At 40.3% G+C, this 23,591-nt stretch overlaps 1 protein-coding gene across 1 annotated transcript in view; it reads right to left on the reverse strand.

The window, feature by feature from the left end:
- The window catches only part of LOC117493171 (protein shisa-6), a 75,400-nt gene that overhangs the window by 45,089 nt on the left and 6,720 nt on the right, over positions 1-23,591 (reverse strand). The window contains exons 4-5 of the mRNA XM_034143600.1: positions 17,778-17,873; positions 17,186-17,254 (exon numbers count right to left, since the gene is read on the reverse strand). Coding sequence (XP_033999491.1) covers positions 17,186-17,254; positions 17,778-17,873 — 165 coding nt within the window. The remainder of the gene's footprint in view (positions 1-17,185; positions 17,255-17,777; positions 17,874-23,591) is intronic.

A 23,591-nucleotide genomic window follows, 5' to 3' on the forward strand; every position in this document is an offset into this window, starting at 1 on the left:
ATAACATTTGTAATAAAATATACATTTGTGACAACCTTTTGGTAGCAAACCAATGGATTCCTATCTTTTTGGAGCAGCGTTATAATTGAGCTGACCTGAACCACTTTACCAACAGGCTCTTTGTCACGTACGCAGTGTTTCCTCCACCTGAGCAGCAGCAGAAGCAGAGTCTTGGAAGCCCTGCTGCTCTCTGTGGTGCAGTGTGACCTGGATGAGAGCTGGAGGATACTTATCTAATGTGGGGCAGCGCAGATTGCATTGTATCCACGGGGCCGGGGAGCGCAGTGCTGGGAAACTTCAGGGACTCAATCTGCTTTAAGAAGATAGAGATGGCCTACTCTCCTCACTCTGAGAGCCTCCGGTCTGTTCGGCTCTGCCTCTGGTCGGAGGCCAAAAGGAAAATGAGAGGAAAGTAATTGATTCATCTACTCCCTACTGATTACATTTCATCAGACTGAGACTCTTAGATGACAAGACTTTGAAGCAGGGAGCCAGATGTTGCCTAGCCGGAATTATAGCCCTTTGCTTTACCCTCTATGGCAATGAGTAAAACACTTTAAAAGCACCTGTAATTAGTTAGTCTTAGAGTAAAATTTTACTTTTGACTCTGTTAAACAAGATGTATTCTCTCCACCTGTGTTGGTCCTCGATAGTGAGTATCTGCACTTGGCACTGCCCTGAGGCGGTCTGGGAATAACTCACAAAAAACACATCATTTGGTAGAATTAGAGGAGTATAAAAACACTATCAAAAGCCTTACTATAATAAGCACATAAGAAAGTAGTACGTGCTCCAGAAGTAGAAATGATCTTCACTGCATTGTTTTTGAATGTGCAGAAACCAAATAGCAATATAAGGTGCTTGCATAGCCTCAGTCTGTGTATTTTTTTCTTAAAGTCTTCATTAGTCCAAATAGTCTTTGATAACTAAACTAACAAGCATTAAGCATTAATCCGAGGTTAAACCTGCCTGCTGGGGGGATTTAATTTAAACCATTATTTATACCCTGAGTAACTCTGATCTTCATTATAGGGGGATCTGACCAAATGCTTTAGGGTTGATAAATCTGAGGCATTCAATATACTTGAGACATGTCTAATGGTAAACATGTTTACACCAGTGTGTCCTTGAAAGCAAAAGTCAGGAACCTCTGCATAACTACACTAAGAAGGATAAAGTTGGACACAACAATCAGTTCGGACAATACAATTTCACTTCAGTTTTGTCTTCCAATTAGTCGGCTCTCTGCTCCATAGTTTCTCTTGGAATAAAACCACAGTGTACATTTTACATTTATATAATCTGTTCTATATTTAATATTCCATCTGTCATATATTTATGTATATATGTATGTATACTGTACATAATACCTTGTTAATTCAACATGTACATTTTCTACTTTCTTGTTTATTTCCAGTCTTTGAATTTTTACGCAAACATTTCCCAAATTGGGATCAATAAAGTACTATCTTATCTTATCTTATCTGATCTTATCTCTTATGCCTGGAGGTTAACATTTCAGGGTGAGGTTTAGGGTTAGGGTTAGTTTTAGGTACTTTTACACATTTCTTGCCATCTTTGACTTCTTTTTGGCGATGTCACCCATTGTAATATTATTATTGAGAGAGAAATTACCAAACTACTTTTAAAACAATTGACCTAATTGTCAAAAAATAGACAAACTGGATGGAACCCGTTCTGGATCTTAGCTAACTCGGCTTAAACCCTGGCCAGAAAACGTATCTTGAACACAGAATCACAAACGACAGCATCAGGATGAATCTGTGAACAAATCCGAACAAATCTCTACAAAATCATGCCTCTAACAATAGCCAAAAGCGTGACAGCATGTCTTCACACACTCTGAAGCAATGACCCGCCAGTCAAGTGAAGCTCAGCCACGTCCGGAGACATCTTGTCGAGGCAGCTGACCACGGATCCAGTCAGTGCCTCAGGGCTCGGCTGTTTCTTTGTCGTGAGCTAATGTAAACGCGGATGCACACTCGCCTCCTCGGGCCGGATGCTGGTCTCTACCCCTCGGATCACAAGTTCAATTAATTTCACAGTTGGCAGCACCCACAGTCATTTCGCCAGGGCCTGTTGTCTGGAATTGGAGAGAAATGGGAAGAATATGATGCATCCCGAGCCACAGCCGCTCCATTTCCTCCTCTCCTCCATCCCCCTTCCACCCATGAAGGCTCCACTCGCCCGGAGCCACATTTGATCTGATAGGGCCACAGCTCTGCAGCATATTAAAGCTCACATCATAATGATAAGGCAGAGATGAGACGTCCGCATGCATCATTACTGCTCCATAAAGACATCTCTTTTCCATCTCGTTCAACAGAAAGAAGTTAAAGATTTATCTGAATTAATTAAAGATCTGAGTTAATTGACCGTCTGTAGATCGATCGGTGGACGTCGTCTCGAATAAATAAAACGGTAAGTTATTTCAGACATGACCCAAAGTCAATTACAGCTCCACATGACTGAGTAAAATTAATCAAATCTTCCCTTGATATTGGCTGAGTCTGACACCGACTTGTGATGGGAACATTTTCCAACTCATAAACTGGAATGGCAGCACTCCAAAAGCCCAAAACAACTCAATACTCCGGTCTCAGTTTAGCATTTTATTTCACGAGCTTATGTTTTTTAGGAGCTCAGAATTGAGGCACCGCAGGGGTGGTACACCCTCTGATTAGGCAATCATCCACAGGTGCGTGGGTGAGGTACTGACTTACAATGACAGATTTAAACCACAACACCAGTTTTTCAGTGAAGGGAGTACAATTTCGCGTTTTATCAGTAAACTAAACATTGCAAAATGAATTTTCTAATATATATGCAGGTAAACAAACAACAACTTTAAACACCACTTTACAATCTTTGTCATGAATTAAATCATGTCAGGCTTTGTTTTCCAGATTGTCAGTGATGTTGTTTATACATATATTTAGAAGTTAGAGAGCACAATTGTATCCTGGATCTGTCAGATTCACTGACCTGATTAGGTATTTTAGCAATTTGGCAATCTTGTTATACTGCTGGACTTTTTTCAATATTTACCCTCCGATGTCATTAAAACTGGCAAGCCACAGCTGTTGGTCATACCCAGTGCACTGGCAGGGTGTGGCAACAAACTACTGACAAAAGTGCAATAAATGAAATCTTTGAATAACTCTGCCAATGTGTCGTCAGCACATTGCAGAAAGTGAGGAGAAAGATTTAAAATAGAAACACTGACTAGTGAGACACATTTATTCCAGATTTAGCAACTGATTAGCTTCATAATTGCAAAAAAGGGGATATCAAAATATAACATTTCCAGGAGGCGTGTGGCGCAGTGGATAGAGCGTTGGTGTTCGGATCAGGGGAGCACAGGTTCAAACCCCACTGCAGTCAGCATGTCGTTGTGTCCCTGGGCAAGACACTTCACCCCAAATTGCTCCTGTGGGGATTGCCCACTGTATTGAGTATGTAAGTCGCTTTGGATAAAAGCGTCTAACAAGTAACATGTAATGTAATGTAATGATTAAACATTGGAAGACTGAAATATTTGTTAATAATGCCAAAATCTAACACAAACACAGGAATTAGGTGAGCGGTGGGGCATAAAGTAAAGTGGTGGGTGTCTAAATTCAATACCAGAGCCCAGAGAAAGCCTACAGAGAGCTGACATCTCCATCCAAAACCTTTTCTACTGTGAGGCAAAAGAGCAGCTGTGGGCTGCAGACGGAGCTCTGCGGAACGCACTTATAATAATACCTAATGCTGATGGCGCTCCGCAAACCACATTACACTCTGTGATGAATGAGAGGGAAAAGGGTAAATATTATAATGAACCATGATGCATTCCTGCAGGCACTCAGCTGGCGTCGGCTCTTAATGAGCGCCAAAGAAAAGTGGCCACACTGCTTGTTGAAACATCTCTGATAGATGTTACACATTATTGGACGAAAAAGGCCCCCATTAAAATATCCAAAGATCCCAATTCAACTAGTTACCCTTCCCCTTTTCTATATTTTCTTTTCACCATTTTCTTTTTGACACTGTATCGGATAGGGCAGTGTTTTTACAAAGAGAACACACACGGGAAGGCACTAATCAGAGGATCACTCAGCTTTTACACCTATGTCTTACTCCTTGTCACAGATTTGCACATCAGTAAGCCTGCAATCTCTGATCTTTCCTTCACAGCATGGTGCTGTACGGATGCAGAATGTTGTATTGGTACATGCTAGGGCTCCTTTACATGTTTGGCTTTTAAAGAGCTAGATTTATGAATGAAGCTTGGTGTGTGTAGGATGCATCACTCGAGCGATTGCAGTTCTGCCTGAAGGGTCACATAACTTGTGGGAGTAAGATTTTCCGTTTACAGAAAACATTCAGAGACAGTGACTAACCACGCAGTTACTGGAGAAGACTCCGGCGGTGTCGTCCACCTGCAGATAAGTTGCATTTGTAATTTCTGATGCCATTTTACATACAATTACCAGACATTTGTGCCTGTAGTGAGAGCTCGGAGCCGCTGGCAATTTGACACTCGAGCAGGAGACGAGAGGAGTGGAGGAGAGTGGGAGGCTTGACGTGGAACAAAAACCACATCTCTTCCCAACTGGGCGCTCATTTGTCTTCACGGCAGTTTTCTGTCTCTATGATGAGCTCATTGTGCCTTTGCAAAGTCCTTTGTGTGGTGTGTGTCAATGCATTCTGATTGTAGATGTATGAGCAGTAAAGATTAGATTGTTGTCCTTGTGTATACACCAAGTAGGCATCCTCCTCTAGGTATACAAAGTGAATTCAACCTTAATTCTGTCGCATGCATAGCAGGGTCTGACTCCACTGGTAGCAAAGAGAAGTCCAATTGTATCTAAGTAATGTAAGTCTATGAACAATTATCATATTTCTCACTTGATTTACTACCTCAGTTAACATTTTGTGGATCCGTTTATTATCTAAATCACTAGTTTTTTCATACAGCATGAGCTTCATTTAGTAAATGGTTTTCCACTTTAAGGTAAAATACATAATTAAGCAGGGTATGCATTAGGACGGGGCTACCTTCTGATTGACATGTGGGTACCACGATGTTGTCCGGATTGGAGGTTTTTATGTTTTAGCCTTACAATGTTAAGTCTTTTAAAGTGTCTTTTCAGTTCATGACAATTAATTGTTAGATTTTAGTTGCGCAAAAATGGTAGCTAGGCGATTTCACATTGTGTAAAAAATGAACTTTTAGAATGCAACTCAGAGTAGCAGTAGTATAAATACTATAGTCATAGCAATACTACCTTTAATATCTGCATGCAGTTCACAGTGTTGATGAAAAATATACATCTTCAGTACTCATTCGTTTCTTCCTGGCTTGTGATGAAGCTTTGCTAAACTTAAATTAAGGTTAGAGGGGGTGTTGGGTAAAAAGCTAAAACAGGGTCTTAAATTGCCCTTCAAATATTTTCTGTTGTCTTTCCGGTGAGTAACCTTTGGTTTAAACGTTTAGATGACAAACGATCAGTGTGCATACAGTATGTAGGTCTTCTGCGTCTATGCGAGAGCAAGCGTTCAGAGATTGAGCCTGCATTGTTTTGCAAATGAGGACATTGTCCTTCACAACACTTCCATTAACATTCAGCCTCTTCCCGCCACTAAGGATCTTTCTCGTCCTTGGTTGTCAGCTATTTTTCTTGAATTATTCAATCCTCCTGGCAGCTTTCTGTTTTTAATGCAATCATTCCTCATTGTAAAGGGAGAATACTTCCCTTATGACAAAACAACACTGCCTGGGGCCGGCCTGCCTACTGTAACAGAGCTAACTCCTTGCATACAAATACAAGCTGTCCTATTTTAAATATTGGTATTTGGTTGTGGTCTCTTTGGTGACAAGCATTTCCATGTCCAGCTCTGCCCTGTCCTTGCCCTCCACTTATAATTGCTATTGACAGGTGCAGCGCAGATAACGCTAATCTGCATCCTAACAGGATTTCACATGTCATAAAGTGCTTTCTCATCGCCGCCGCATTCAATTCACAACTTTGTTACGCTGCTAACAAGGTTTCACGGAGGCCCAGCCCCCGGCCTTCAGAGGGGAGGATGTGAAGGGGAGAACGCTTATTGGCATGATGAGAGGAAAATATATCACTAAAATGCAGCAGTAATATATTTAGTTAAAGGTTGCAAAAAACATTTACAGTTTGGGTTTGAAGACTACACATAGGTTACAAAAGTCTATCCTAAATAACATCACTATGTCACACTCGCGCTTATATGGCAGATTGTACGTGATAGTCTAAGGGGCGGGACATTTCCAACACATCTCTAAGCAGTTGACCAATCACACCAGAGCCGACCACCTAACCAATCAGAGCAGACTGGGCTCTGGTTTCAGACAGAGGGTGAAAAGAGGTGCTGCAGCACAGGCAATATGATACAAATATAAATATTTGTGAACATTAAAGCATGGAAACATAGAGTCACAATAGAGGCTCAAGAAAGATACAAATCTGAAACCTGAACATTAGCATAAACGGTCCTCTTTAATACGCTTTTGACTTTATGTGCTCTGTTGCTGCAACCTGCCAGCTAATAATGTGCTGCCATTTGAGAATCACTTGTCCTCAGTGTTTCCTGACCCGACCTCCACCCCAACCTGCACACCTGCTTGTGCAGTATAAATACATTTGCATTGCTTTGCCTGCCATGTGTTAGTTTTTTTACACTGCGTCAGAGGAATGGTAAGTTCAATGAAGAAATACAATATACCAAAATCTAATGGAACGAAAACAAACAGAAAAAGAAAAAGTAAAAACATTTTCCAGGAAAGAAACACAATGGAAGCTTACATGGAACAAATGGCATGGCTTTTTCCATTTTAGTCAGGAGTCAAATCATATTCACCACTACTACGTGATATTTGAATTCACTGGGATATTCAAATATATTCTGAAATGCTTGACACGAATATATACAGATACTATATGTGGTCGCCTTGATAGGAAAGTGGAAGAAGGACAATATTTATTTCCAATTTCAGATAAAGAATGTTTGGAAGAGGTAAGTGGTGCTTTAACGTGAGATAGCAAAGGTTGACGTGTCATCCGGTCAGCTATTCAGACGTGATTTCAGAGTACAAACATCAATACATAATGCATGAGGAATGGGTAGATACAGTATGAAGAGGTGTTAAGAATCTGTATTTGTGTGTGTGTTATAATGTTTGAATCTTAGTATTCACTCTTTGCCATGAGGCAGGATGGCTTGTGGGATTCTCAGAGTGTGAGTTTCATCTAACCAACCTCATGACGTTCATTAGCCTCCTATTTAAAGGACAGGCGAGATAAGTAGAGGAATCAATTCATATTGTGCTTTTGGCGGTCGCAGATCTGTGCGGTGCGAGAGGACGGTCGCCCTGCTGCTCTGAATAACGCTCATTGAGAAAGAAGCGGAAATTAACACTTCGGTGACCGCTGTGCTGACTCAAAATGACCTGATAAAGACCAATCAGAGTCTGGAAGCTGCCTGAAAACCGCCCGGTGACAGAATGGAGGTTTGGAGTTGTCATGGATCACCAACAGCATATATATATAATCAGTTTTTTAATCACCTTAGGCTCAAAAACAATATCACATGCTTAGCCCATAAGATACATGAGGCATGAATCATATGTCTATGACGAGAAACGAGAAGATCATTCATTTGTCAAAATAGATTTTTAAAAGAATCAGTGCAAACAAGAATTGCTTTGTATTTGTATTATTAAATGATGCTACTATTAATGATTACATAAATGTTTAAAGGTCATACACACATGGTTCACCCACTCAATTGTGCTGCGTTCAAGTAAGTCAGTTAAAAATGTGCCAGATATGCGGTGTTGTCTGCTAAGTACTCTGGTTTGACACCTGAGACTCCGGAACATTTACGGAAATGTCATCCCATCTATAGACTGCTTTTTAGCACTGTATCTATCAAAAAGTCACTCGCTGGCCCAAAAATAACTTTAATAAAATTCAGTTTGCCATGGTTTTGGTTTATATATGGCTCCCAAACAGCTTGGAGGTTGGACATTTTAAATTGATGAGATTATGAAAAATGTGTAGATGTCTAGAATGCAGCATTAGACCTCAAAACAGCAACAAAAACGTAAAACATGTGCAGTTGTGCCTGGCCCCTCTTAAGTAATGTTGATTAAATGTGCAATATATTTCTTGATTAGATCAGTTATTATCAATATAAGATTTGCTTTAGCAGTATCGGTCAGCCCTGCATCAACATGACCTTCTTTGATCATTCTTGATTTCAATTCGACCCATGAGTAACTGAATGGATTTTGTCGCTTATTTTATTTCCCTTAAATCCACTTAAATGTAGCAAATGTATGCATTTATTCATAAGGTGTTCCGAGGAGATTTGCTGTTCGAGCTGTTTCGGGCAATATTTTGGCAGTGTGCATGGTAAAGACGCTATCTTTTGCTCAGAGACAAATATTTTTAATGTGTTCTTCTTTAATAAGTGGATTTCCTATGAAAATGTAATTTCACAGTTGCCCAAAAACCGTTATGCAAATACACCAATTAGTGCTTGGAATAAATATACATAATTTTTTGTGCAGTGGCACAAATAAAATAAGTGGTTCATTTAACCTTGTCGTCATCTGTTCCTTCAATCTCAGTGAAAAAGTTCTTCAAGTCATTCCTGCTTGCTTTTCACTCTTTTTGAAAAGAAAAACTTCTTCTGTAGTCACATCTGATAGAGAGTTTGGTCAAAATGCCCGGCTTGACTAGATTTGGGTGTGTGTCTGGATGAAGAGTTCACAGCTCGGTGGTGAAGCTGAGGGGGTAAAGCTTTCACTGCTGTTTCACTGTCTGATGCCTTGACTGTTGAGTCTGTTTCATCGTCTCAGAATATAAAGCCATACCCCATTGTTGCCCTATTCTTTGCTATTGGAGGTTGTGCTGCATGGATGTGGTCAGCTGTCAGGTGAACTGTGGTTTATACATTTAGTTAAGGCTTCACTTTTAGTTTATTATCCAGTGAAACAATTGATTTTACTCTTGTAAAATACAGAATTAGTGGGTTGATGCACCGATATGAAAAAAGGTGTAGGTGGTTTGATTATTTGCTTTAGTTACAGTCCAGTTCATCCCACTCTGTTTGGAGGTCGCTCCAAAGCATTCAATCAAGCATTAAAAAGCCCAAACCCCACAGGTATTAATGGACTTAAATAGCATTTGAGCCTGGGGAGCCAACCTCCAACCCGAGAATTAAGTGGAGAACCCACTGCTGAGCCAAAGTCCCCCGCATCAATATAAAACACAAGGAAAATAACAACTTCAGTTTGAGAAATCCAAAGAAACAGCAGAAAGCTGGGAAAATTCGCTTTTTCTTTTTCAGCCTAAACACACCATTTGCTATCCTGGCTCCAAAAATAGTGAACTAGCTCCCCATTGATATCAGGACAGCTGAAAGTCTGCATACCTTCCGTCGCATGGGTACCGTCAAGGACGACCATATTTCATAGTCTACGCTCCGCACACCGTGATATGCTGAAACTTTAGAGGGGATTTTAAGCAGCAGCATGAGCGAGCACTTGATCCAGAAAAAGACTGACTCACCACCTTTCGATCTCTTTAAATCAATATAAAACATTGCAGTCAGGTTGGTAAACATGAGTGTGCAGTGTGGTGCTGATGTCACATTACATGATTTATTGATCTATGATTCTCGCTTCAAGTTGCCGCTGCTCATGTTCAGAGCCACTGACAGCAGCCTTAAAGATGGAGGCACATAAGGACTCGGTAATGGAGGCAAACTGGGCAAGTGATACCTACTTGGCACGTTTTAACTCCCCTCTATTTGCACTCAGCTACACGACCATGCACAGACACTCTGTAGGCCTGCAGGGATTACAGCGGGGGGCAGGGGGTTGGGAGCACTGCAGCAGTGCGTCCCAATAAGACAAGGTCACCTTAAGTGGATTGGGATGAGGGCTGGAAAGCAATTCCCTCGGGACAAAAAACAGGGAGCAACTCATGAAAAAGTAATTAAGCAGGATGCACATCAGTGGATGCCACAGGCGGAGAAGGCAAGGAGAGAGATGAAGAAGGCCTGGAGGACGAGGGGAATGTTGGTACACAACATTTCTGGGAGATGTTCGCTCAGAGCACACCACGGGAGCGTTTAACCTCGGACATTTTCCGGGAGTGCTTGCTATTAAAAGGAAAGAATTATCTGTCTAGTGTTTTCTCAACTTGTTTTCTTACTAGCACCAATCGAATACCTTTCAGAATCAAATAAATATGTCAATGGTAAGATTAGTTTTTCTCTTCTTTGTGCATTTTTGGGTTTTACTTTTAAGAAGTACACAAACACACCAATTGAAACAGACTTTTGGGCTATTGAAATCAAATTGACTTCACCTAAATTAACCTGAGGTGCAGATCAGTGTGAGCTTATACAAGTCCATTAAAGTTAAAGTGGCAATCTCGATGATTTGAATTGAAGTTAATCTCTATTAAGTCATTATCTATCGCTGAATGAGGTAACACAATGGTGATCGAGCATATGGCGCATTGATGAAAGTATTGCAATATTTATACATTTCCTAGCATAAGTGTAGGCCAGTGGTGTCATTCCGGAAAAATGCTGTGTTACGGTTTTTCATCACAACTAGACGGACATCTTAAGGATCGACAATTTAAGCTGGTTTTCTCCAAATTAAGCAAATGTATTGTCCTATCTCTGAGCCTTGTCTAATAAGACTAAAAAAGGCTCCTGGAGAATGTCACCTTGGCAGGGGCGATGTGCTATTTTCACTCTTTCTTGTCAATATATTGCTTTAAAAAATAATCAATATGGGTGTTTTAAGGATCTTCTACCTATACAGTAGGCAAGGGTAAGGATTTAATTCTGTTTTAACAATGAATACCTCTTGGTAAAGGTTAGGGAATCATCTTGGACGTGGGTAAAATAATACTTCTTCCTTTTTTGCCAAAGACAGACATTTATTTCCAACATAAATGCTGACATATTACGATGAACATGTATTTGTGCGATAATCTTGCCCTCTGTAGGGCAGCCATAAACCGTAATTCATTCATTCTTACAATCTCATTTAAAATCATTTCTGGATTATGTTGTATTCAAGCATCTCTTCTCATGCGACCTGTTCCAGTCAGTCATGCTTGTTGTATGCTGTGATTTAAATGAAAATGACTCACTACCACGGCTGTCCTTCTCTCTCCAGCCGCTCGACGCTCAGACAGCTTTGAATGCACCAGTAAACCAATTTATTCAGTAATTGTAGATTATGGCCTTAACTGAATTCATGCAGAAAATAAAGAGGCATCCCTGTTCTGTTTTGTAATTCATTAATAGTCGGCTTTAAAAAGAAACAAAATAACAAAGAAACACTGTTTTAAAGTTTTTCGCGGTTTTTACTAGGATTTTCTTTCAAATACAATCATTTTGGGGCTCCAAATAGTTCAAATGCAACAAGTCCTCCAACTCATACGACCAAATAGGTCGATTGTTCAAGCCCTTATTACGACCAAATAGGTCGATTGTTCAAGCCCTTATTACGACCTATAATCACGTATTAAAGTTTTCGACCTCTAGTGCTCCCGTTGACTGCAAACGCTACGGAGGGTCGTATATTCACAAATAACCCTCTCTGGAAAATCCTAAATTGTAGGATAGTTTGGCCATTAAAATGCTTTTTGATTCGATTTCTAGCGAGAAGTGTATATTGTACTTTTAGAATCCACGTCCAGTGGATGTGTAGGATCTATAGTTTGATAGATATTATTATTTGAGGTCTCGCCAGGAGAACGTGTATATGCGGCAGCGTCCATGTAAAGTTAGCGTCAACCCTCACGGGGTGAAAACAGTATTTCCAGTCTCAAAGTTTTCTTAATAAAACCGTATTCCCCTCACTGTCAAATGATTTTAAAGCTATATCTGCAGTACTCATCCACTAAAACACATCAGTTTATCCTTGTTAATTACACAACATTAATTGGTTTAAATTGTGTACACTGCTTTTGTGTTTTTCCCATAGGTTCCAACATATTCCAAATATCCCTTTCGATTCTGAGAGACACATTTCTTTTTTCAAAGGTTTTGATAGGCTAAAACATCAAACTACCCATAATCCTCAGCTATCGTTGAAGCTCGGTGATTGGATGTTTTAGCCGCAATGCACGTTGGGATATGGTGTTTATGCGATGTGAAATCCGAAAACATTTAAAAAAAAAAGAAAATAATACTTTATTCCGAGTGTGCTTGCTTTTCTCTTTGAAAGTCATCACATAACGGCATTGTAATACACGGTTCGGCTGCATTAAATATTACACATCTGCCGTAGTTCTCTATTTATAGAGCCCTGATTAGAAGACCTTTGGTCAAACTGGAAGAAATGCCGCAAATTGTTGTTTCTTACACGACCACTAGAGGTGCTAAACTTTAAAACGTGACTATAGGTGGTAATACGCTGCTGAACAATCTACCTATTTGGTCGTTTTTTGGAGGAGGACAGGCTGTTCAAATGGTACAAAAATGGCCCCGAAATAATCATAATCTGAGGAATATGTTCCTTCATGAACTCTTGGCCCTTGCCACTTGTCACCCCCGTCTTTCGTCCCCATTCCAGTCTATCCAATAAAGGTAAACAAGCCAAAAAGGAAAAACATTTGACACCTCTGGCACTTTCCCACCGGGCAACCCTGAACATAAAGTATCTCAACCACTTTTGATCGATGTACAGTTTCTCATCCAGGTTTAGGAATCTCATTTTGTTTGAACATCCCCTGTGAGACAGCCACTTCCATCAGAACACACCCACCAAGGTCCGCAGCAGTTAAATGGCTGCATCACTACAGACAATCCATCACTGGGAATAGACACGGACAGGCAGTGAACACCCCATTCTCCCCCCACACTCACTGATATCAGACATAAATCCTTGCCAGTGGCCTCACACACACCCCAGCAGGTAGACTTGTGTGTGTGGCTCCACAAAAGGCTCCGAGTGCCATGTTATATCAGGGATGCATGAATATTAATGACATTACTTGGAGCTTTCTTAAGCAGCTTGTTAGCTCTGACGTACATTCAAATGTGCACTGTTTGTACTGTTCATTTCACTACGACGCTCCCACGCAAACAATTAAATGTAACACGCACAGTTGGGTTTGGGGTTCACGCTCAGACGTGCTTTGTCTAAGGAAACAGTGGATTTTCAAGGAATTATTGCAAATGTTTTGTTTATGTAAAGCGTCCAACCTTTGAAATGCAAATAAGAGCCGCCAGAGCAGGGTGCTACACAAAGCTTTTAATGTAAGTACATGGACTGCAATATGAAAATACCCTTTTTACTAAATCAAGTCATGAATTCAAATATGAAATAGACAAATAGCAGTAAAAGGGGTTCCTGAACCGAATGAAAGGGCTGATTATCAAGAGTGTTGTCTGGTTTTGCTCTTTGTTTCCGGGCAGACAAAGAAGAAAAGAAAGCAAAGACTATGAGGAAAGAAGGAAGAAGGGGGCATGAGGGACGGTAGGGATAAAGGATGAATAAGAGGTAGAAGAGAGGAAGAAAAGAGGACGAGTGAATAGACACAATCAGGAAAGTATGTAAGAAGCAAAAAAGAAGGGAGGGTAAAAAGAGGGAAGGAAAGAAATAATGCAAGGCTGTGAGGGGGGGGGGACAAGCAAACAATAAAGAGGAAGAGGCTACAAAGCAATTGGAAAAAGGAAATAAAGAGGATCAAGGGGGGAGGGAGGAAAGAGGAAGAGTAGGAAGCACATGTGAATAAGAGGAAGAAGCAAAGGGACGAAACAAAGGAAGGAAAGGATGAAGCACAGAAAGGAAACATAGGAAAGACAGAAAGGAGAGGAAGAAGCAAAGGGATGATACAAAGGAAAGAAACAAAGGAGAGGAGGAGGTGAAGAGAGGGAATAAAGGAAATAAATAATGGACATAATAAAGGCAAGAAACAAAGCAAAGAAGAAAGATGAACTAAAGGAACGGATACGAGACAGCAAAGAAAGGAATGAAGCAAAGAAAAAACTAAGACAAGCAAGAAAAAAAGGCATACGATAGAAGATGTATAAGAACATAAATAAATAAATAAGTTAACAAGTACGAGGGAGTAAAGGAGGAAACACAATTAAGAAAAGTCCAAATGAAATGAAGGTTTCAATATTTCATTCAAATAAAAAAGCAGAGTCCGAAAAATAGTACTTAACCTTCTGTCTGTCCTCTTCAGTTTTGACTCGGGAGGTCAACAGTTGCATGGTCAATGGGAAAACAGGTTGAACACATTTTCTCAAATATTGCCTTGCAGTTAACCATTGCCCACCTCTGGGGGGGGAGGGGGCAGGGGATGCCCCCAGATATGTGAGCTGTAGCTGTAATCTCATCCAGGAATGAGATATGAGGCGTCTATACGGAGCTCTGGAGCCGACATGGTGAACATCTGTCAGTCTGTGTCACCTTAACAGGAGGCGTGTGCGGCGGGGGGGGGGCAGAGACGGCCCGCCAACAGCCAGCTGTTTAACTTAGACACGTATGGCAGAGGCTGACAGCACCTCCGTTTCGAGGTGACAGCTACCACCTTCAGGCCGTTAAAGTGGGTCACCTATAGGTGCAGGGAGAGGGTCGGGGGCGGGGTTCAGTCGGGGGAGGGTCGCTGCCTCAAGCGCCCTATTTTAATATTAGTTAAACGCTGTTTAAACACCCATGTAGTCCGTACAAAATGAAAAGAGAAAATCTAATTGTATCGATTGCCAAGTGAAAATATATGTATTGATGAAAGAGGATGTACCTTTTCAAACTTGTTGGTCATTTTATCTTTTTACTCGTTTCCTTCCAAATGGAGCTTTTCCAGTTTTAAGAGGAATACAAAAAACACAGATGTTTCAGTCATGCCTTTTAAGTGTGCAGTAATTATGCTTCCGGGTTGAGTCATTTTAACATGTCACCATCAGTGAACGTCAGTCGATTCATCACCAGACGGAAAGCGGGTATTTTTAGTAAAGATAGGTGTTTTCAGATATGCCTCATCAGAGCCATTTAAAGAGGCCTTATTAGGATTTGGGGGGGGGTTTCCTTTCCTGTTATGTGTTATACAGGTTTTGGTGCATGTAAATGATCTGCAGTCACTCCAGTTCACAGTCTTTACACTGGCTTCCTGTCTGTCAAAGAGTTGATTTCAAAATACTGCTGCCGGTTTATAAAGCAACATACATTTCTGACCTACTGCTAAATTATTAACCATCCATAACTCTCAGGTCTTCAGGGACTGGTCTGCTTTCTGTCCCCAGAGTCAGAACTAAACATGGAGAAGCAGCATTCAGTTATTATGCTCCAAATATCTGGAACAAACTCCCAGAAACCTGCAACTCTTACTACTTTTAAATCCAGGCTAAAGACTTTCCTTTTTGCCACTGCATTTGATTTAATCAAATAACTATTCATATCTTAAACGGCACTGTAACTTGTATTCATGTACCTGTGTTATTCATGTTTTATTATCTTTGCTTTTAAATGAGTGTTTCAAAATGCCATTTTATGATACGTTTCTGCTGCACTATTTCTTAATGCTCTTAATGTATTTTTGTAAAGCACGTTGAATTGCCTTTTGTTGAAAGGTGCTATATAAATAAACTAGCCTTGTCTTGCAAAGGCTAAAATCCCAAAGTTCCATCCAGAGTGAGTTTCTCTCCAACACACTCCCCCCCTGCCTGAAACACTTCCATTTGACTCCTTTGTTTACTTCCGTAACATAGACAATCACGCTTATATTGGCTAGCGCTACAACACATTGTACGTGATAGGCTAAGGGGCGGGACATCTCTAAGCGGTTGACCAATCACAACAGAGCCGGTCAGTTAACCAATCAGAGGGTGAGAAGAAGTGCTGCAGCACACATTATTTAACTGGTAATAGACTTTCCAAAACATTTGGAAATACTAGCAAGCATGCTGTTGGATGTATGTATCTTATATATTGTAATTTCACCTAAATATAACCAAGGTTTTAACCAAGAAGTGTTTTCAACTCAATGGAGACAACACCTCTTTGCTGTTGTGAGGTGAAAATATATGCTGCATTTATGCTTTAGGAGGTTAAAGCATTGCAACAAAGTTGACAAATACGAAATGTAACGTAGCCGTGTGGGAACTGTTTGGTCAGTTAAAGTCACGTATGTTAACTACAAGTTATATGTGCTGGAAGAGATTGTTTATAGTTAAAGCAAAATGGATAAAATGTGTGTACGCCTTTTTCTTTACGACATCAAGTATTTTATGGCAAACCCCTTTTCCCCTGCAAAACTTCCACTTACAATGAGTGTTGCCACAGATCCTGATACTGTAAAATAAAGCTGTCATCAGTTTAATAAAATACACTTCTTCCAACAACCCTTTTGGGGCGAAGCATTCTCTGGATATGTATGTCAGCAACTGTAACATGCGGGCAACAAACTTATCATAACAGTATAGAACTCAGAAAAGCTACACAAACCTGACGGAAAAAATACAATTCAAAAACAATAAATAGTCCTGAGGGAAGTTGGATTAATTAATATTTTTTAGAAAAACATGTCCTAATAATTTCAGTTTTTGAAAAAATGAATTGCTCTTTTGTCAACCATTTAAGCTGATAAGTGTAAATATTGTGAAACATGAACTCAAATGTATGTAAAATATTCTGTTCAGCCTAATGAAAACCTCAATATCTAAAACTCATACTGTGATTTACGATTTCTGCTAAATACACTACCATAAACTAATACATATTGGGATGGTGGCTCTCAAACACAGCAGAATCTTTCAAGTTGAGCGTTTAAATCAAACTTTCACTTACCTTGCGCACACGTCAGAACTGTAAAACTGTTTATGACCTGTCCATAAAAGCCATACATTATCTATATGACTGTATGGCCATTGTTTTCATTGAAACCTGCTGTCAAACTCCACCAGTAAAAATACGTTTTGCTCATAAAACCACCAACAGAAAATAAAGTAATATTACAACTCTTACAGTCTGAACCCAATGACTGCGCTGGGATAACCGGCCAAGGGCACTCGACTGTGTGTGTGTGGGTGTGTGTGACTTTTTCTTATCAGGTGCGAGCAGAAAGCAGGTTGCGAGTCTTTTTCTTGGTCAGAAAGTGGATCTTACCGTAGGAGAGGGGGATGTCCATATCGCCCTGCCAGGACATCTGCCCCGATTCGTCTATGGAGTGCTGCGCTGTAAAAACACAACAACAGGCCTCTTGTTTACAGCTCGTTCTCACCCCAACGCCGCTTCGGATTCATTAAAAGTCCAAAGGAAGACAAGAGCGGAGAGAACTACTACCATGCCATGCTGCGTTCACACTGGCGGAAGTGTTACTTTGTCATTGGAAGTGTGGATTTAATCACAGATAATAAATGTGTGCGTGTGGACTTTGCAAGATGTCACTTCAAGCCATTATGTATTGTTATGTACAACTTCCACTGAGCTGAAACAAAAGTCACAGTCACGTTATTGTTTTTTTTTTTACTACATCCATTTGGCAGAGGGAGAACGACAGCATGACACAGTGGCTTTGTGAGTTAAATGATTGTTATTCTGAACTTGGTTTTCAGGACACTGTGAAGTGAGGAGGATGAGGTTGAGGATGGGCTTGGAATTTTAATGTATCTTTATACGATAGGGACCATGCAGTGTAATATAGTTCCAATACAGAGCATGAAACTGATGAGCTGCACAGAGAGTTTATAGCTATTACCTTTCAAGTGGCCACGTCCCAGTGTCACAAACCCAGAGGAGATGAAGTTGTGCATGTCTTGGCCTCCGCTGCGTAGATTTTCTTTTCCATAGTGTCCTGGTGAGACAGAGCAAAAGCGGAAAATGAATATTTCAGCAAGATGGCATAGAGGGTATACAGTATGTTGATAGACCCTTCTCATAGAGGCGAGGACAGAGAAAACCATCCGTGTCCTTGGGATATGACTGGTGTTTGAGACTTGGTGACACGTTTATAATATCGGATAGTTAGTGAACCATATCTGGCAAGCAGATGGCTAACATTCAAGCCAGTAAGATGAAGAGTGCTGCGCGTTGAAGCTAAAACAGTGGTACAAGAACTTCCATGTCAGTCAATTGGGCCGAAAAATACTTTTTAACATTGACTTACATTGGGGAACAGATGCTTATAAATCAGTGCATACATGTTTTTAGGTGAATTAACCACTTAAGACAATTGCCAGAAGATCAAGGGATGACCCGGGTATTTTAGTTCTCGAGAGTCAGGCCATTTTGGCTTCACGCACCACTGACTAACTCTCCTTGGAATGAATGGGGACCGGTCTCCGACGCTGTATCCAGTTCTCTTTCAATACATTCATATGTAAGGGTTAACCCTGTTAGAGGCAAACTGAGGTCATTAAAACCGATGGCCAAAACATAAAGGCTATTTGATTGAACAAAGTCCTGGAGAGCCCCAAGTTTCTTTGTATCATTAAAGATATTTTCTAACAGAAAATATGAAGTGGTCACACAGAATTTGTAAAAAACACCACGCAACGCATTGTTAAAGGTCCCATGTCATGCTTTTCCGGTTATTACCCGTCCCCTTGTGTGTTATGAAGGTTTTTATGCATGTAAACGGTCTGCAGAGTCAAAAACCCTCAAAGTACAACCTGTAGGGAGTAAAACTCTAACACAGAAAAGACCTCCCCAAAACGCCTCGTTGGAGATTTCTCATGTTCTTCCTGGGCATCGTGACGTCTGGATACCCAGTAGCCACGCCCAGAGCTATGACGCAATACGGTCATGCGGTACCCGGAACCAAATGGACCAATCCGTGGAGCCGTTACGCTACGTCCGCGGAGCCGTTACGCTAAGCCCCCGCTGATTGGTCCAAATTGACCAATCCACGGACTTCCTCACACACAGGCAGCTCTGCTGATTTCTCCTCCCTGGATGCAGGCTGATAACAGACAGTTGGGATCGCGTCAAAATTCTCTCTGCAGACCCATTCTCACAGCGTTTATCAACCTTTTTCTTACTCAATATCAAGCCACACTTATTGTTTTTACTTCGGCTGTGACTTTGTGTGTGCTCAGGATGAGTTTGGCTGTGTTTCGCTGTGTATCGCTAACAAGGAAACAACACCTCCACGGAGCTCAGCGCGATTCACAACGTCCCGACCAATCAGAGCACACTGTGCTCACAGGGAGGGTGGGGGCTGGAGCTATTGGAGCTACAACGAGCCGTTAAAGGCAGAGAGTGAAATTCAGTGAATACACGTAGTTTACAGAGATGCTGTATGAGAAACCAATGTGAGTTTGGAAAAATGCACAATATAAATCTATTCTAGTAGACCTCCACAATGGAATTATGATCAGTGGAAATGGCCATGACATGGGCCCTTTAAACTCAATGTAAAGATGGATTCACTTCAGCAACATGAGCAAATCCTCATGATCGTTTCGTCACAAGGAATTCACAAAGAAATGTCACAAATGTATATTCTTGAATGACTGAGCCTCAGCACTGACAAGAATCTGTACTCAATTCTCTGGTCATATCTGCCATGATGTAAAGGAGCAGCCATCGACGAGGAGAATACTAAACAGGGCTGAAATGGCACCACAGCGACTCTCCTGTGGGATCTTCTTGTCAATATTTATCACTTAAGGATGCAAGAGATGCAAGAGATGCAATCTGCAGGTTTTAGGGTTTTCATATACTCATTTTATCAAACACTCTTCTCCTCACAGAAAGCAAAGTATTAAACATAATTGAAAAATAAAATAGCAGCGCTTTTGTCTCCTCAAAGGCAAGATAATTGTGGTTGGATACACTTTGTTTTAGAAAGGATTAAACCCAAAGTCTTTCAGGATGCCGCTACACCATTTTGGATTTCCCCTGTGTTAAAAGACCACTCCGTAATGCAATTTGTACCACATCACTGCTAACTCCACTCTGAACCAGTGCGGTAATTGAGAGTGCGGTCTGAACACAAAGCAGGGAGACAAGGTGCCTGCTAGCACCCCTAAAACGTTCAATTGTCCTGTCAATCACGGACAAGTGTTACGAAGAAATGAAGGAATGTAGTGTCGGTGATAACAGCAACAAAGAAAAGTTGCTCTTTCAAACCTCTCCTCTCGTTCTCTCCGTTTTCCCCTCTCTACATTAACTAGCGAACAGTTAAATGCCTCTTTCTCAAAGGAACCACTTCAAAGTCAATAACATCACTCAGACCTGTGGGCCTTGGGAAGCCGATATTGAACTGCATTTCAAATTATCATAATGAGAAGAAACACCTGGGACCATTAGAGATGGTCTTCATCACATCCCAGTGTGGCACTCAGGCCTGAGCCCCACAGCTCATTTGTTCCTTTTTATCAAACCCAAAGGATGACTATGAACTCGGCTCGGCTAATGCGGGACCTACTAAAGAAACATGAGAAGAACGGTACAGGGCAGTATCTATGTACATGATGCAGTATAGGGCTTATACAGTATGTATGATGTCTCCCGGTGTGAAATACAGATGATACATAACCCCTGCATACTCCAAGGACAGTAGCGTGGAGCTGAGAGCAGGAAGCTGCAGACACTGATTGTGATATAAATGGATCCTACATCGCCGTACCTAAACCTATTGCCCCCTTATTATCTCTGCAAATGTTCCTCCAAATCGCATTATCCACACTTCAAAATGAAAGAATATCCCACATTTTCTTATAGAGCATAACCACGCTATTAAAGTTTTTCATCACACATGAAGGGCGAAGGGAGATAAAAACGCAAATCTCTAAATAAAAGTTACATTTATGAAGTAATATTCTAATTGGCCATTAGGGAAAGTAAACAGTTAAGAGATAAATCTGCTCAAAAGTCATGCAGGGAAGGAGTTTATGTGAAAGTGTTCGTGTATTAAACATACAGAGGCCCTTTTAAGCTTGTGGGGGTTTGCCCTTCCCTGTTATGTGTTATATAGGTTTCTGTGCATGTCAATAGGATACCAAATCTAACATCCCATCATTCCATTGAAGAGGGAGTTTCTCTCTCCCCTTCAAGAGTGAGACTCTTTTTTTACAGTTGTGTGAACCTCTATGTTGCAGGTTTATAATCAATGTATTGACTTGTTATTTTAAATAATTTGTTTTTAGGGTGACTAGAGAACTGTCCAGGGACTACAGATACAAAATAGCATTTTGGCTAAATCTGGAGCACTTCAGTTTTCAGTAATAAAAAGGGTACAAACTGTATAGGACACCATCAATTAAGTGAGCTTGTGACAGAACCAATATATTTTATTTTGCTTTATGCTGCTATGTTTCAAAATCTATTCAAATCTATCATGTTTCTTCTATTAAATCGGATCTGTTGGTGTGACCCAAGAGATGTTTTCAAACCATGGAATCAATGTAGCCGCCGGCTCCCTTCATAAAGGCCACCCAGCGAGGTGAACTGCACCTTTCACAAAAGGATTTAAACATGAAATATTGATTGGAAACACATTTATTAAATATATATTTAATCCCTTTATTACCAAACCTTTCTATTTAATGAAAACCTTGAGGGCAAAGAAAATACTGACGGTAAATTAACCTTGAGCCTTCAATTACAAAATGCCATACTTTTTTTTTTTGTGGCCAGCTGTGCATCATTTATGTTGCTGAAAACAAAAAAACAAAAATAGTGGTACTGCATAATAAAGTAGAAGCTGTTTAACAAAAACGTCTAAATTGTGCTATTCATCTATTCTGCTTTTAAAATGTACTTACTTTGAAAAAAAGTGACATCATCTGCATATTGTAACTCCCTGTTCTGAAAATGGCTAAGGGCTGGGGGTTAGTCTTCTGCTTTGACTATAGGACATGTTGTCATCATTCTTCACTTACCACCAGTTGAAGAAAGTACATTCACTCAAGTACTGTACTTAAGTACACATTTAAGGTACTTGTACTTTACCAAAGTATTTTCATTTAAGAATACTTTATGCAAAACAACTATATTTATTTAGTAGTATCTTTATTAATCCAGATTTTAACACACAATACTAAGGGTACACTTTTAAAATATGATTATTTGGTATGATTTGATTAAACCATCCACCATTATATATAAGACATTAACACCATGAGTGGGTTAACAGAAAATGAATTGGAGCAATTTTTGGTTGAAAAGTATTTCAAGTTTCCAGCTTCTTAAATGTGAAGATTTGCTGCTTTTGTTTTCAAATATTTAAATATTATTTTAGTTTTGTCTGCAATGAGTACTTTTACTCCTAAGTACATTATCCTAATCATACTTAATACTTTTACTTAAGTACCATTCTCGATGCAGTAATTAGCTGGAAATTGAGTATGTTTACAATGTGGTATTAGTACTTTTACTCAAGTAAAGAATCTGAATCCTTCTGAACGTGTTCCACTACTGCTCACCCCTAACCTTAACCTTACCTTGATTCCAACCGTAGTTTTAAAACAGAGTTTAAACTGAATGGGCATTCAAAGTGAAAGATTGACAAAATGTAAGAACATTTTAGTAGTAACACTGACATCTACTAAGAGAAGCCAAAACAACGGTTATTTAATACCCATAAATTGTCTTTTAAATGTGAATAGCTTTAACCATTTCCCCACTGAAAGAAACTGTCATTTCCATTATTAAATGAACATCACAGTCAGGAATTGGTCACAAAATCTGACTCACGTCCTCCCTGTAGTGCCTCCATCCCTTCCTTTCTGAAGGGTTCTCTGTTCAAAAGCGTTCACCCCTGCAATGTGACATCCTACTGTGCATGCAGCAAACAATAGCAGGCTGACATGACAAAGATTGGACAATTAAGACATCTTTTCTGTGGGCGCTATATCCAAAACAATGATGTGTGGCTTTGTGAATCACACAGGGCGACGATGTTTGCTTATTCTCCAGGCACTATGCTCTACACTGAAGTTACAAATATGACTACACAGAAATGAGAACCAGGCAAAAGCGCTGTTTACACAAATCTAAAAGGCCATGCACTTTGAATCAAATAGCCTGTTCCTTTCCTGAAACCCCATATGCTCTCAGAGATGTAATACTAAAAATCTAGGCGACACATTACAGCTCATTACAATGTATTTTCTACATGCTTATATGTGGATGATTTGGAGGGGGTGTGATTGCAAACTGGTAACATGTTATTTGGTATTGGCTATTTACATTTGGTTGCTGAACATTTACGTATATGTTTCTTCAAATGTCTTTCCATTAAATTGGCTGCCAATCACTTTGGGCAGTAAGCTGACATCGTCCTTCTTTTATGTGTTGGGGGGAGCGATGAGCTGTGGGTCTTCATTGACACCCCCAAAGCCTCCCACCACAACCCGAGTTTGTGGTAACTTGATCTAGTATTATAGCATATGCTCTCAAAATAGAGTCATTTCGATGTTATATCTCGAGGACCCACCAGTCTCAAAGACGGGCCTTTAACAACAAGTCATACAACATGTTATGAGGTCCCCATCACGTTAGTTCATCCTTTGCATTATGGTCCAGGCTTACAAAAACTAATGTGCAATAACAACAATACATTACC

Source organism: Trematomus bernacchii, unplaced genomic scaffold (assembly GCF_902827165.1).
Source record: "Trematomus bernacchii unplaced genomic scaffold, fTreBer1.1, whole genome shotgun sequence".
NCBI lineage: Eukaryota > Metazoa > Chordata > Actinopteri > Perciformes > Nototheniidae > Trematomus > Trematomus bernacchii.